Raw genomic sequence first — 15970 nt, 5'->3', positions numbered from 1 at the left:
CATCCTCCATCACTTTCGCACATATGCAGAACGCCGGGCCTGGCTAGTGCAAGCATCTCTCATTATCTAGCCCGCCCTACACGAAGATCGACTTTGCGCCTCTCAATACCCTCGAGTTTGCCGCCTGGGCAGGCTGGCCTTCTACCAACCCCATCTGGCATCCAACGGATCTCAGCCATTGGGCTCGTCTATAGTCCTTCGACTGGTTGTTGCGCCCTGGATTTCCATTGCTCTTCCAGACGCATCTTACCGTCCCTAGATCAAATCCTTCCCCTGCGTCCCGCCGTCGTCTGTGTCACCGTCGACCATCGAACGCCAGCACCTCGAATTTCCTCGTCGCTCTGGCAAGCCGCAGCATCTCGATCTTGCTCCACAAGATCTCCTCGGCCACGTTTTTGGAAGTGTCGAGGTCTCAACTTGGTAGGAGGGTTGACGGAGAAAGATTGCCGACAACTGGCTACCAATTCTCGTTCTATATTTCTTGCGACGCGATTGGGTTCGGCTTGGGCGCTCCCGAGTTGGACTGGCCATCTTCCTGGGCGCATTCGATCAGACTGGCTGAAGCTGGATCATCAGAGCCTGGAGGACTGGAGCCCGGAGTGGTCGACGGTACTGGCACATTGAGGTTGCCTCGCGCGTCTACCAACAGCGGGAGTCTGCGTCGAAGCAGCGCATACCATTCCTCCAAAGAGCCTGTGCCACTATTCGCTGCTGTGTGAGGCATCTCTGGATTACCCGTGGCGGCGATACCTCTCACATCTCACTTCTCGCACGGGACGGGCCAATCGTCTTCGAAAGTACGGACTCGTCGAGCGACGAGTCAGGGACTTTGCAAACTGTGCTGGAAGCGCCATATGCGCCAAAGCGACAAATTTAGTCGCCTCTTCAGCTAGTCATATTCGACAGGTGAGCGACAAGTCGACCGAGATCGCAAAATGGAGACGACGAGCCGCCGTCCTTGGGAGCCCAAGCTTCCCCATAGTCTCCCGCAAACCACTCAGACGCTTCCCTCCATAACTTCTTTGACCTCGAAATTACCGGCTCCATTGGCCGATCGAGCACCGCCAGATCTCTCGATTCAACCGCCTCAGAGAGACTCGGGGAGTTGGATGACGCCGGGTACCCGTGGGTTCAATCCTCTTCATGGTCGACTGTGGCAAACTTGGTGCTAATCATGCTCTTCCTAGATTCAGGCTCGTCTGCGCATTCGACGAATTCCATGCCCTACTTGAATTCCCCTACCGGGCCGGGACACTCGCCGTACACGCCTGAGAACCCTGCTGCTCCGTCGGCGGCCTTCGGTGGAATTATGCAACATCAGTCGAACGGACTGCCGCCGCCGACGAATTCCGACCCCCACGCACACAGGGGCAGTGGTGACTTCGACGATTCGAGAAGGGGCAGCGTCACGAACAGCATCCATCACGGCATGAACAATCTGGGATTGGGCCCGACCTCGCCGTACACCAGTAACAATGCATCCCAGACCTCACTCGTGTCTGATTTGCAGCGGGAACGAGGCATACAAACAAACGGTTATGCGGGAGGGCGATATTCGACGATGAATGGGTCCATGTCCTCGTTCAGTTCCGCTCGTGGCGGAGGACGCAGTTTTGCCGCCGGACGTGTTGCGCCGCCCATCTTGGAGAATCCGAAGCAGGAAGTCTATAGCGCCGAAGCCCCTACGCGAGGTCAAGCTTACGCCTTTCCCGACCCCGACGCCCCTCGACCGCCAGGGAGGCCACCCTCGACATTCTCCCGCCGTAACAGTTTTGCCGAGTCGTTCACAAGCAGTGTCCTCACGGTGGAGTCATCCCGATTGCCGCTTGGCCAGCAAGGTACCTACTGCACTTGATGAACCCCACACGGCGCATGGCAAGGCTAATGTTTTTAGAACTCCCCGATGCCCATCATCACTCACTTCAACACAAACAACTCGACAGCCTCAGGGGCGACCCCGAGTCGCCAAACGGTAGCACGCCGTACAGTCGCACGCCCGAACTTCGAGTGACCCACAAGCTCGCGGAGCGTAAGAGACGGAGTGAGATGAAAGACTGTTTCGAGCAACTCAGGTCGCGGCTGCCCACGGCCCAGAACAACAAATCAAGCAAGTGGGAGACGTTATCGAGAGGTGAGTCCCGTCGCTTGACTGTGTGTCGAATGTTGCTAAACTATCAAAGCGATCGACTACATCACGCAACTGGAGAATCAAAACAAACAGCAGCGCGCGGACTATGAAAGCCAACGCCTGAAGATTGCCGAGCTGGAGGCGAAGATGCATGAGATGAGTCAACAACTACGAGGGATGCAGCAGCCGCACGGCTCTTTCCCTCCACCACCCAACGTGCTACCACAGAGTCCCCTGGGATACGCACCACATTACAATGGCCATGCAGAAGGCCAACACGAACCTGCCCGAACTCTACCACCTATAATGACCAGCTCTTCGATGCAGGGCATCCAATACTCTGATGAACGGCGCTAAAAAGGACGGATTCGATTTCTTCCATATTTCGGTAATATTTTCGGGGGTTGCTCTGAGGGGCTTCTTTGCCCGTTGGATTTTGAGCTTCGACGGCTTCTGTTACAGTTTTATTGCGTCTACCGGCAAAACGCGGTCACTGGAGTGTCAGGGTAGCATGTCGCTGTTCAAGCTTGAATGGGGTGGGATTTGTTTTATGATACCATTGACCCTGGAATATATGTTCAACAGTCAACGACACCGGCGTGGGTAGGGACGAGGTAGAGGTACCTCTGGTGGTGGCCCTGATGGCGGAAGGAATGGCTGGACGACGAGCTGGCTTCTGAGAGATGGGAGAGAAACATGTTCTCTCTCCAGAAGCACTCTCGGACTTGTAGATGGAATAATCATGAATTTGGCCACCGATGTGGCTCCCATAATCACCACCATCACCATCATCACCACCTTCCATGTCACTGACTGTCCTCAGTTGGGTTTCTTGTTGCAGCCTTGTGAAACATTCGTCTGGGCTGACCACGTGACTTGCCCAGTAGTGGCTGCCAGGCTCCGAAACAAGGGACGTCAAAACACCACGCGCGCGTATATTTCTGGGGTGTTTTTATCCTCCAGTCAACAGCTGTGTTACATTGTACCGGACGACTTCTTGAATCTACCTCGGCCTTTGCCGCCGAGGCGGGTAAAATGGGGATTTCTATTGTTTCCGCTGCGATGCTCAGCATGGCGTTCCCTTGTGATGATGGCCGTAGACAGCCGCGGGTGAGCTTCAAACGGCCACCGTCGAAACACAAGAGGAGGTAGTGAGGCCATGTCTAAGACTGATGAACAAGACACTGGGCTTGTACCGTGCGATGGTATTCAATAAGATCCATTGCTGCCTGTCTTGAGGTGTCCGCCGCACTGTCTTCCAGCTGCGCCCACTGCTTTCACCAAGGTGCTGTTCCTTCAAGTTTCTGCCGTTTTTTTGTCACTGTGTCTCGCATTTGTCTACCACGCTGTCTGCCCTCAATCTGTGCCTATTGATCTTCTGTGACAAGTTCTGATATTCAGTGTGCTCTTGGTGCCAGGATGCCGCAAAGATCCTAATGAAACAGTTGCGCAGCTGCAGGCCACCTTGAAATACGGTCGTCACTCACTGAAGAACAATGCCTCTCTCCTGATATCAACGCACTCTTCAATCGGTGTTTTTAAGTAACCCTATCATTCTCGCCACTCGCTACGACCTTTCTGAGCAGACTTCTCGGTTTCCTATCTTCAGAACGGAATGGTGGCCAATTTCGAGATACCCAAGGGTCAAGCCCGACCGCAGAGAAGGGCAGATGCTCAAATGGCTCGCCTGAACCCTCATCCCGGCTTTCCGTTGTCATCGCCCACCCTCGAAGATTTGACAGCTCTGAAACCCAGGCCAGGTCCTGACAGACTCGCACCCAACAATCCCTTCTTGCCGTCCAATCCGTTCACCTCCAGCTCCTCAGACGAAGATAGCGGCAGCTCTAGCGGTCAGGATGAATTTCACCTGGAGAGATATAGCCAGGATGCGAAGAATAGGGCGCAAATACCGCAGTCGCGCCGGACACGGTCCGTTCGACGACAACAGAATTCACCGATCTCCAAGCCAGGTCGGCGGCCACGGCCGGGACTGAACATTGTCACCAATTTTTCCCAACAGGCAACGAGGTCACACACCGATGGGCTGATTATCGACAAGGTGCATTCCCAAAGACCGCGCCTGGGTCCACGATATGCCACGTCGATCGTGTCTGCCAAAGCGGAACACATTGGCGGTGCTACAACCGGGATTGTCCTAGACCAGGAAGATATCTCGGTCAACGTTGGAGTACACCATCACCATGAAAACAGATCTCGGGCCCTGGATAGATCGGCGACAAGTAGTGGTATGGGAACCTCGTCAAGATGGCTAGAGTTGCGAGCACCTCAGAAGAAGTCAGCCAGCACCACAGATGATACACAATCCATGCGCTCGGCCGCCATGGCTCCTCCCACGATCGAGAATGCGGCATCTATCCATACGAAGGGCAGGACTGTAATGGAATACTCTCCCGAGGCGAGGTCGATCGTCATCGGGCTCAGCGTCCCAGAAGATGAAGCTGAAGCGCACCGGGCGACAAACGGGGGAGACAGCGCTTTATCCGGCCCTACACCCGACACGCCTGCAATAGTGGTAACCCCTGCTGAAGAGACCGGATTTTGGAGATCTCAATTCGCAGGCGCATCCAGACCTCCTTCTAGTATTTATTCCGCCTTTCCACGGCACGAAGCGCAGCCATCGAAATATAGCACTCCACCTGTGCCAAAGATACCTCCAGCCCTGGCCAGTCTGAGCAACCCAGACCCGGTGACTGCGGGTGCGGTCATCACTGGAGCTTTGTCGAGCCCCCATCAACACTATGCTCAGGAATCAGAGGCAGAGAACGAGAAGGAAGCGAGTCTTGCCGACAACGCACCGCGCAGCTCATCTGAAAGTCAGCATCCCATACTGCCACCGGAACCGGGAAGTGCACGTCCCAGATCGCAGGGATGGTGGAATCTTATGCTCTCACCGATGCTCTCAAGAAAAGGCACTATAGTGGACAAAGGCGGCACCAAAACCGTGGAAGTCCCTCCTCTGCCTTCGGGGCTAATTGCGCCAGAAACGCCCAACACCATATTCGTTTCACCTGGTTCTTCTGGTTCCCCGGACACCCCACGTCGTCTCGGACTGGCGAGCGCTAGAGCCAGCGTTTGGTCTCGGTGGACTTCGTGGGAAAGGGAAAGAGGTGGGACAAGGCTGGCAAACGGGGACGTGAAGGACGGACAACACGAGTCGTATGAAAACGGAAAGCATGTTCTGTCGGCGCCTGTTGCAGTCCCCAATGGCGAAGGTCTCGCCGCGGAATACTATCATGCCTGTGCTGTAGAGCAGTTGACCGGTGCCCACTACTTTTATTGCCAGAACCATTCCTGCGCAGAAGGCCTGCCCGAGTTGCAGTCCGTTTTTGACGCCAAATCGGTACAAAATCCGTCAACAGCTACAGAATCGGCAGACCGGTCGGTTGAGCAGTCGGTTGCTGACAATAGCGTACCTTCAGTACAGAAGGCCAAAGTGAAGGGGGACATGACCATCCAGACTGAACCTAAACAACTCTCACCGAATGTTCAACAGGCTGCCACACCAGCACCAACAAAGACAGTACCTGTCGATATGCAAGATGTTCCGAAAGAGTCGATTTCCAAAGCCTCGCCAGAACAAGCGGATGCCGAGAGCATACAGCCACCAGCCGCTGACTCGGCGCCTCAGAGCGTCGGAATGCAGTACCATAAGATTGCTACGATTGTTCGAGCACATGTCGATCCGCCCGTGGTCATGTCCCCAGGTCCCATTTCACCAGCAATGCAGCAGAATATGGCATCTCAGGGTGCCGTACCAATGACGGAAATCTTGCAGCATCCTGGCCCTGCTTCTTCTCGGCAGCAAACACACACATCAAAGGAGCCTTCGATCCCAAGTCCAGCACAACCAGCAATAACAGTTCATAACTACACAAACCATACTGACAGGTCTCCATTCAGGACCTTTCCTGCAGCGATGGAAGCTCGAAGCGACGGTGCCACCTCTCGTCCCAGCTCTGTTCGACAGCCGAGTTCGCCTGGTCGAGGGGGAAACGAGGGTCGAAAGAGACCCGCCCCAGAGACGGCCCAAAAACCAAGCATCCTGTCGAAGCTGACAGGCTTGTTTAGGAGAAAAATGCCGACAGGGGAAGGAAATACGATGGGCAAGAAACGTCAATGGACTCTGATCGTCTCAGTCCCTCTATTCTTGATTGTCGTTACTTGCCTTTTGTTGGCCGTTTTACTCACCCGCACAGGGGACAGCACGCCAGTGCAAAGCCAATGGCTCAACCTGACTGGCTACCCACCTATCCCTACAGGTATCTCTACCATAGCTAGACCCGACGCAGTCAAGGAACAGTCCCAGTGCGTGGCACCCACTACGCTCTGGAGCTGTGCCTTGCCCAAGGAAAGCCAGGCAGAGATTGCCCCCAACAATCCCGATCAACCAAACTTCCGGTTTGAGATCCTCTTCCGCAATGGCACGGTCGCCGCGAATATGACGATTCCCGTGGACAGTTTGTCGCGGGGGTCTTCTGGTGTTCAGAAGCGTGCAACCGACCCCTTTACCAACGATATGTTCGAGCCAAACCCGGCACCACCCAGTCGGGCCGACCAAATCTTCATGGGCAACACGACCGACAACATTACGCAACCATTCGAAGGGGAAAGGACGCCGTTCTTCATCACCTACATTCCCGTCTTTCCGGTCGACCCATCCAATGTCACCAGCTCTAATGCGAGTGACTCCCGGCTCCTAGCCCGACAAACAACAAACTCGTCAGATGCGATCCCTGCTCCAGACGTCCTCGACGATGGGAGTGCGGCCCCGGCCAATCTTCTACCCACGTCGCCCTACCCCACGTCTCAACCGATCAAGCTCTACAACCGAGGCCAGGTCGATGAACATTATGGGTTCTACATGTACTACGACAAGGCCATCTTCTTGAAGTCGACCGCGGCCATCAATGTGTCGGAGTTCTCGAACAATGCCGGAATTGATCCTGATGATGAGGATGGCGGAGCGACGCGGGATCAGTCGAGGCTTCGATGCACGTTCAGCCAAACACGGTTCCTGGTGAGAATGTGGACCAATCCGGCATTTGGGGCCACGCTTCTCAGTCCGACCAGCGGTACCAACAGTACCAACGGCACAGCTAATTCGGCGACCAACTTTGAACGGCCTGGATCGTTCCCATACCCAACCACGCTCACTCTGGACCGACACGGCGGGAACATCAACAAGAAGGCAGTCTATTGTTACAGGGTGGATGATCTCCAGGTCATCCAGACCGATGTGAAGAGCATTGTCCCCGAGATCCGGGGAATTGGCGGGGCATTGATCAACCCGGCGCCTCCATTGGTAAATGGATCGATCGATGCGGGCACCGACGGGTTTGACCAAGACGCCGGAGGGATTGATGGGGGAACCGGGGGATGCGAATGCGTGTGGCAGAATTGGAATTAATCTGGGAGGCGCCAGGACGTTGATAGGTGATCGCAACGATGGGGTGAAATCTCAGGCAACAAATATAGGCTCGCCTTGTAATTCGACTTGCGAAACTAGGAAACAGGGAGTTGGAAGCAGTGAGATGGTGATGCTCTGACTTCTCAACCTCATGAATCTTCAATCCGTGGTTGCGCAGTTTCGCCGCAATTGAACTGCGGTGACGTAGTGAGCCAGTTGAGTGACGACGGCAAGTTGCAGATTGCAGACTCGGAGTTGCAAGAAACATCATTCATGGACTCTTTCTTATTCTTTTCTTCCTTTCGGTCTTTAAGTGGTCTGTTCTTTTCTTTCAAGACGTCCTGCTACTCGCTCTAAACTCCCTCTCTGTTGACGATTGACTCTTATTCTCGGCGGTCCGCTACCATCGCAAACATGAAGCACGAGAAAAACATCCCATCAGAACATCACACCCACAGGTAAGTACTTGATCAGGTCCGGCCTGAACGCCTGTCAGTCTATCCGGGTATTGACGGGGTTCTACCACGACAGGATCGGTGAATGGCTACCTCACGATCACCGAGCCCATAGAGAATGGCTGGCGGGGGTCATCGACTACGTGGACCAGAACCCGTCCGACCTACATCCGGTGCTCCAGGAGTTCAAGGCGCTGATCGATAACAACACGAGAGTATGGTTGTTATTCGAATCGATGTTCCAGCAGGTGCCCAACAAGCCACCGTACAACAACGACCCTCAAGGCCGGGGCCACCCCCAAGTCCGGGACTACATGCACATGCTGCAGGTGATCAACCACATCTTGACCACGGCGCCATCGTGGAACGACAAGTCCGAGCGGGTCGGCCTGGTCGGCTTGCCGTTCAACGCGCTCTTCGACTGGCCCATGGGCACCGCGAGTGGGTTTGCCGTGTTTCTCGACCCGGAAGTCAACGCGATGCTGAAAAAGGTTCTTAACGCCTGGGGCGACTTCCTACGCTCGCCCGAATCTGCCGGCGTGCTGGAGAAGAAGGCCAAGGGCAGCTGGTTCAGCGACCACGGACACGAGGAACTCAGCTTCACCGCCAACGTGGGCAAGACCGACTACAAATTCGAAGACATGTTCATCTGTGACCCTTCGGACTCGAGGTACGGATACAAGTCGTGGGACGACTTCTTCACCCGCCTCTTCAAGGAGAACGTTAGACCCGTGGCCAGTCCCACCGACAACTCGGTCATCGCCAACGCGTGCGAGTCCAAGACCTTCAAGGTCGCCCACAATGTCAAGGCCCGGGATCACTTCTGGCTCAAGGGCCAGCCGTACTCGGTCCGCGACATGTTAAGCCATGATGCTCTGGCCGACCAGTTTGTGGGCGGCACCGTGTACCAAGCGTTCCTCAGTGCCCTCAGCTACCACCGCTGGCACGCACCTGTGTCGGGCAAGCTGGTCAAGGCGTACGTCGTCGACGGCACCTACTACTCGGAACCGCTGTTCGAGGATTTCACCGCCGAACATGCCGCCGACCCCGAGGGCCAGGTCACCAGTCAAGGATACCTGACTGCCACGGCGACACGAGCCATCATGTTCTTCGAGGCCGACAACCCAGCCATTGGACTGATGGCCTTTCTGGGCATCGGCATGTGCGAGGTGTCGACCTGTGAGATGACGGTCAAGGAAGGACAACATGTCGACAAGGGCGACGAAATCGGCATGTTCCATTTCGGCGGCTCGACCCATTGTCTGCTGTTCAGGAAGGGAGTCGAGGTCGAGGGATTCCCGGAGCCCAACCCAGAGCACAACGTGCCCGTGAGGAGCGCGCTGGCGAGGGTGAAGACACAGTAATAATATGAATATAAAGTAGTAGAGAGGACGAGGATGGTCTGATGGTTGAGGCCGGGGGCACCACTCTTCCCGTCACGTGTTAGAAGGCCGCATTGCAGCCCGTCATGTGACCGATAATGATATCACGTGAATACCAATACAATCACGTGTCACAATGGATCATTTTCCCACTGTCAAACTTGAAGGCTGTTTCTCTTGCTCTTTTCCATCGAGACGAATATCATCATGGTCGCAGTTTCACTGCTGTTCCAATCCTCCATGCTTCTGCCAGAAAAGGGGTTGGTCGCAGTCATTGATCCCCTCAACAGGCAGGCGCCGTAACAGCGCGCACAAAGGAGGGTATCTTGGTACTATCATCACGATTTGTTCTCAATGTTGCCAGAAACGCTCTTTGAGACATGAAGTCTACAGCTTCTGTGTAACCACGATCGGTGAGAAATCTACTCTTACCTGTATACTGATTCCACCAGCAACCTAGCTCTCCAGATCGCCCTTGGACGCCTCTTGCAACCAACGAGCAGGCTCTTCGTTCACATCCTCAGGGTCCGACAAGGGCTTCGGGCCTCTCAGCCTTGCTTTACATGATACTCAGATATATCGGGGTCAAGCCAAAGAAACCTCTGCAGCTGTGCTCGGCAAAGCTAGCAGTGCTCATCAAGGATTTCTGGGATTTGTAGAAGGTCACGTGTCAGGCTGTGTCACCCCTTTTCTCCAGCTCTTTCACGCAGAATCTTCAAGGCGAGCGAGAGGGACCGTGGCCTATTGCGGTATGATTGCGTCGACATGCTCCGCTAGGCAATGAATGACTTGTCCTTGGGGTGTCGTCCTGCAACAACCAAAACGTCTTGGGCACCGCGGCATCAACGCCATTGAATGTATGTTCACATCAGTTTCATTCGTTCTAGACACCAACCTCAATCGATATAGTTTAGTAGATCACCTCTATCGCCGAGAAAGATGCAAAGAGAAGTAACCCCATGAAGCTCGTACCCTACATCGTCGTGACTCGATCGCTCCAGATGCAAACCCTTTCTCAAATGCGCCAAAAGTACAAACACAGTAGCAATGGCAGCTCCACGTCAAATGTGACAGGCCATGACACTGCCTAATGGTACAAATACACCCCAGGTGCCCACACGTCACCCCCCGTCCGAATATGCTTTTTTGTTTTTGTCCCCAAGTCGCTAATGCTGTTTATGCCTTCCGGATGTTGTCGAGGTCAAAATAGTGGTGTCATATATTTCTGGCCATTTCGTGACAACTCGGCGCGTTCAATAGTCTTGATAGGTCTCAAAGCCGTGTGGCGAATCATAAGCGCTTGGGGAACGAGTGGATGGTTGTTGCCAAACATTTCCATTCGCCTGTGCACGACGTTCTGCCAATCATCAGTCAATGTTGCTCGTATACGAGTTTCAGTACATGTCCCAATGCTTACCTCGTTCAAAATCACCCCATCGTTTCATGGTGATCTTGCTGCTGTCGAATTCTCCTTCGTACTCAAGACCGGCTTTCTTGGTCTTCTCTCCCGCCGTCTTTCGCGTGTCACCCCAGCTAAAATCATCAAACTTCCAGAATGAATAAGTCGGAAGGACAAAGTTCCAGATGGGTAGCGAGCCCAGGTAGATGAGCATCCACAGAATGTACGACCAACGGTGGGCGGTCAAGACGATCAGAACGGCGGGAAGGCCCAGAATGAGGGCCAACAGGACGAGTGGGATGACGGGCACCGGCTTTCTGACAATCGAGATGATGATCAAGTAAAACGTGAATGCAATGGCGGCGGGGAGCACAAGCGTGCCGATGAGTTCGATGAAGACCACAAACTGCATGCTGAAGCAGAATGTGCCGCACAGATCCCGCACCAGCACCAATTCCATCAGGTTGTGGACAGTACTGTTGATCCATCGTCGTCGTTGGGAAAGTAAGACTTTGAATTCGTCAGGCACCGTCGTCTTACAAACGGCTTGAGGCACAAAGATTTGCTTCCGCTTGGGGAAGGTCTTCAACATGAGGGTGGAGAGATACCGGTCCTCGCCCAGGAGCAAAAGATTCTTCTTGTGGAGGGTGTCGACCACGTTCTCCGAGTAATGTTCGACAATGTCCGGGTTGGCCAAGATGGGCACCCAATAGTTCTGACCGCCCTTGGGGGACTTGATCCGGTACATGCTGAAGCATCCAGGAAGACAGGTGACACCACCAAAGACCGATTCGAAGGATTTGGACAAATGGTGAGAGATGAAATATTCAAACACCTGGATCCGTGATACCCAAGATGCATTCTTATTGGCAATCTTGGTTTCACCACAAAGACCCATGACCTCCGGATCTTTGACCATGGCCGAGACCATGTGCGTCAAACTGTCGGGAAAGACCTTCGTGTCGGCGTCCACCATGAGCACCATCTCGTAAAAGTCGGGCGACATGCCCGTCACTTTCCACAAGCCGTTGAACATTTCGTATTCCAGTTCCGTCATCCTCTCGTCGAACATGACCTTCTGCAGGAAAGACATGAGGATGATCTGACTGTCACGTTTGCCGCGGTTTCCAGGTTTGCTCTTGGTCGCTTCGTCCGGAGTGCCACACTTGACCACCATCATCATCGGAACTCGTTGCTGCTTGGTCGGATCAATCGTCGTCTTCGGACCGTAGTCGTAGAACCCAGCATACACCTTGGCCATGTTGTGTCGCTTGGACCCGCTGGACACGGCAACGTACGAAAAGGCTTGCACATCTTCGGGAAGGACGACAAAGTCCCCCATCATGCCGAGCACAATGTCCGGTGTGGTTTGGGTCTCCCCTTTTCCTTTGATCAGACCATCACAAATGACCAGGATGGCCTTGTGGCTGTTGGGGTAGTCGGTCGTGGCGATCGAGTCCAGCGTGGTTCGGATGCCGTCTTCGCCTTCCGAATATGCGGTGACCAGGCAGATGACATGAGCCAGCGGATACCCGAAGGGTTGCCATTCTGGCGGTGGTTGAGGAACAACATTCTCGTGGATGAACCCCACGGGGCCATTAGGCTCCAGATTGTCCATGACAGCGGAATACCGGGTTTCGTGGCCCGAAAGGAGGAGGCTGGACCTGCTAGCACCGACGCTCATCCTGGAATCCACGCCCAAGGTATTCTGACTGCTGCTGTACCCCGACTTGTACACGTTGGGTTGGATCAGCTTCACGTTCGACGACTGGCTCGTCATGGTGGTTGGCGGAGGCCGACTGCTTCTTCGATCGACGGCATAAGGACTGGTGAAACGAGAAGTTTGTGGGAACATCATGCTGCCACGCTTGCTGGTTCGGCCTTCGGACCCGGAGACGGTCGTCGCGGGGTCGGTGATTTTTGGAGCAGGCTTGTAGATGTCGTCCGTCCAGTCTTCAATCTGTCTGGCTCTTTCCTTGGGGTCCGACGTCTGCGAAGTTTTGGCCGCCGCATATTTCCCAGACAAAAACCACTGGAAGGCCAGGGCGAGGAAGAACTTGGCCAACACGATGGCCAGGATGAAGACCAGCGACACGTACAAGACCACCTTGGATGCGATGCAGCCAACGCTTTCTGTGTCAATCGAGCCAACCTTGGCGATCTGAGTCAAACATCGGCCAACCTTCTTGTCAGCGGACGACTGCAGAACATGAGTGATGTCCATTCCACGGATCTTCTCGTTCTCTCGTAAATCGTCGAATTGCTGGGGCCACGCGACCTGACTTGAATTGAACCACTTCAGGAGATTGAGGTCAATCACGGCGCCCGAGTACACCACGAGATTTCGGCTGGTGTTCTTGACGTCGTCCCAAGTGAAATACACGTCTCCCGCCCTTCTAAGGTCGTAGAAGCTGGTTCTCGCTTTGGCCGTGGTGTGACAAGCGTAACCCAGGTAGTACGGTGTGGTCAGGTTGACGGGCGAGGAGCCATCCTGATTGAACGCCGTGCAGGGGAAATACCAGGCGAGGTCCCCATCGGCGTTGGTGGGCACGTCTGATCCTTCCGCCAACGTGATGAGATCCTTGCAAGCACCATTGACCTTTTGAAACATGAAGCTTCCATCTTGGCCGCCGTACTTGTGAGGTAAGTCGTAGAGAACGTTGGTGTCCAGTGGAACGCCCAGGGCTGCCGGATGCATGGACCCATCCAGATTGTACGCGCCTCCATGGAAAATCATGTAACCCCGGTCGACATGGTTGATTTTGAGACGAAGCCCAGGCGCCGGACAGACTGCTGCCGTGAAGCCGAAGGTCAAAAAGCCGACAAAGGCGGCAACCAGAAGGATCAGACTGATGAGCCCGATCTTCTCCCTCCACGCTCTTCTTTGCGCCTTTGCAGGCATGCCGAAGCACTGTAGGATACAGTCTGGCACCCAAAAGGTGATGATGGCACAGTAGATGTTCCAGACACTCGGAGGTTTGATCCTGTCCAGTTCCTTCTGTCGTTTCTTTTCTTCTTCGCCCAGGGGTTGAGTGTCTTTCCGGGCCAGTCTCCGGCCCGGGCGCTTCTTGCCCACCGGCTCCAATGTTCGAGGCGCCTGTGCCTTTTGCGGATCACCAACAAATTCGTCGTCGATGGCGGTGTCGTGTTGGGTGCTTCCCGAGCTCACCGTTCGTCCCTCGGCCAAATCTTCCACCACGGGATCATTACCAGTGGTTGAAGGGAAGACTTCCATGTTCTGGGCATGTTTGCGGTAGTAGTAATTAGGATGGTCTCGGTCAATTCGGTTCCGTTCAGGACGGATCAGGGATTTCTTGCGGCCGAGTTCGCTCTGGGTCATTGGATTCGACATGATGGGTTCCCAGTCTGCCGCTCTGGAGGATGGGGAGGGGGGGTAAGGATCGGTGCCGCTTCGCTGGGCCGAATAGGCAGTATCTCGGACCGGATTGTAGCCCGTTTCGACGTCCCTAAAGCGTCGAGAGGGTGAGGACCTATACGGTGAATAAGACTTGTCGCGCGTTGGCGAAGTGGCAGGCCGGGGCCTGCGCGGTTCCTCCATGGTGCTGCAGGAGACGGAATGTTAGTGGGGGCTGCATTCACCATCAACAATAATGGCATTGTCACGAGGGCGAGAGCACATACATCAACCTAGTTGTAACGATTTGTCGACATGAAACTCTTCGGAACTTGCAGCTAACGAGCGGATTGAGAGGCCAGCGCCTGCGCCGCCTCCGAGGTTGAAACTCCGGACAGGCTTAGTCGGATAGAGGTTGTCAAGGTACGTGCGGTGCAGTTCGAAGTTGACAGGATGCCTCGATGTACCGGTCGTTGCGTGGAGGCGATTGGACTTGATCGAGGCTCTCCCACGGAATTGTTTGCACGGTTGAAATCAACGGTCCAGGTTTGTTTATGTCCAGGAGAAAAGTGGCCCCGAAGTCTGCGGGGCGAGAACGAAGGACGAGATCTATGAGCAGGATGTGTGTGGGCTTGGCTTGAAGACAAAATAGGAGCGAGTGAGGTCTTGACTGGTTTACCGAATGAATGTATGGGGTGCTCTCGTCTCGTGGAAGGAAGATGGCAAAGGCAGATTGAACGAAGTGATGGTGAGCACTGAGTACAGAGTACCAGGTAGAGAGAATCGGACTGGCGGTTGGTTGCCAGGATTCGGGCGCAGTTGTTTCTCGGTTGTTGGGGACCAACCGCTGCGGATTGGGCGCCTGCGGTCGAGTGGAGAGAGAGAGAGGATCGATCAGGAGAAAGTGAGACGGCGAGAACAGGCACTGGACTCAGACTTCAGTGGCAGAGCCACAGTGGAGGGAGCGCCGGGAGTGCATTGTGTCAGTGCCAGTGCCACCTGCGCAAGTCTCAAGATCTTGCTTGCATGGCACTGGAAGCCTGGTAGTACCTGGTAGAGGGTTGTTTCTACTAAGGCATGGACGCTTTCACTGCAGATGTCGTCGGTTGTGTACCTACTACCGAGTAGTGCCAGGGGCTATACTCGGTAGAGCCTCACAGAAGCATCCACGGATTGGACTGTGCAGTTCCGAGTTACGTACGGTTAATGGATGTATCCATCTACCTCCCGTCTGTACAGAGTATTGTTCGATCTTCCAGTTCCTGCATGCTGCATGCTGCAGAAAAACACTCGCTTGTGGCTGAGCGCTCGGCTTGTCCCTTGTTGCCACCAGGAGAGCTGCGTATGAGGCGTGAGTATTTATTTTAGGCGCGTGAGGCTAAGAACATGGCTCGATGGCTAAGAATATGGCGGCGATCTGCTGCAGTGATGGTAGCGTGTATTCTTTTTTTTTAACCCGAGAGACTTGGTTGCCCTGCCAGTAGTTCTATCTGTAAGAGTCGTCCGTCAATCAAAGCAGCCGCCCAAGGGCCATAGCTTCGAGAGTGCAGTGGACGGGGGTTGCTGTTGCCGTAGCTGACTCTGCCGAACACTAGTATCCAACACTGACGATAGCAGCTGTAGGTGAAAATTGCTCTGGATTTATTGCCCACGGTAGGAGGCGAGGGAGGCGAGGCAGGCTATGGAGATCCTGGACGACGGATTTGGCCCCGTGTCTTACCTGACCTCCAGCTGTACAGAGAGCAGGTACATAGAAGTTAGAGTCTGCTGGACGGGCGGTTAGAACAACAATACAACCAGAGTCACTGCTGATGTGTGCTTAC

The 15970-nt window shown here is 54.5% G+C and overlaps 4 protein-coding genes across 4 annotated transcripts; 3 read left to right on the top strand and 1 right to left on the bottom strand.

The window, feature by feature from the left end:
- Nucleotides 1-1219: 1219 nt before the first annotated feature.
- Nucleotides 1220-2485, top strand: A1O1_05505 (uncharacterized protein; the record flags this gene model as incomplete). The annotated part of the gene is made up of 3 exons (XM_007726391.1): nucleotides 1220-1838; nucleotides 1895-2131; nucleotides 2181-2485. 3 exons carry the CDS (start codon nucleotides 1220-1222, stop codon nucleotides 2483-2485), a joined length of 1161 nt encoding a protein of 386 aa, XP_007724581.1.
- A 1258-nt stretch (nucleotides 2486-3743) lies between these two features.
- On the top strand, nucleotides 3744-7556 carry A1O1_05504 (uncharacterized protein; the record flags this gene model as incomplete). The annotated part of the gene is made up of 1 exon (XM_007726390.1): nucleotides 3744-7556. The coding sequence occupies one exon, from the start codon at nucleotides 3744-3746 to the stop codon at nucleotides 7554-7556; it is 3813 nt and encodes a 1270-aa protein (XP_007724580.1).
- Nucleotides 7557-7970: 414 nt separating this feature from the next.
- Nucleotides 7971-9375, top strand: A1O1_05503 (phosphatidylserine decarboxylase; the record flags this gene model as incomplete). The annotated part of the gene is made up of 2 exons (XM_007726389.1): nucleotides 7971-8014; nucleotides 8088-9375. 2 exons carry the CDS (start codon nucleotides 7971-7973, stop codon nucleotides 9373-9375), a joined length of 1332 nt encoding a protein of 443 aa, XP_007724579.1.
- Nucleotides 9376-10646: 1271 nt separating this feature from the next.
- On the bottom strand, nucleotides 10647-14351 carry A1O1_05502 (chitin synthase 4; the record flags this gene model as incomplete). Its single annotated transcript, XM_007726388.1, has 2 exons — nucleotides 10647-10750; nucleotides 10811-14351. The coding sequence occupies 2 exons, from the start codon at nucleotides 14349-14351 to the stop codon at nucleotides 10647-10649; spliced, it is 3645 nt and encodes a 1214-aa protein (XP_007724578.1).
- Between the last annotated feature and the right edge of the window lie 1619 nt (nucleotides 14352-15970).

Source organism: Capronia coronata (assembly GCF_000585585.1).
Source record: "Capronia coronata CBS 617.96 chromosome Unknown acBCG-supercont1.4, whole genome shotgun sequence".
Classification (NCBI taxonomy): domain Eukaryota; kingdom Fungi; phylum Ascomycota; class Eurotiomycetes; order Chaetothyriales; family Herpotrichiellaceae; genus Capronia; species Capronia coronata.
The sequence above is the reverse complement of the archived record's forward strand: the minus strand, read 5'-3'. Positions and strand labels throughout refer to the sequence as shown.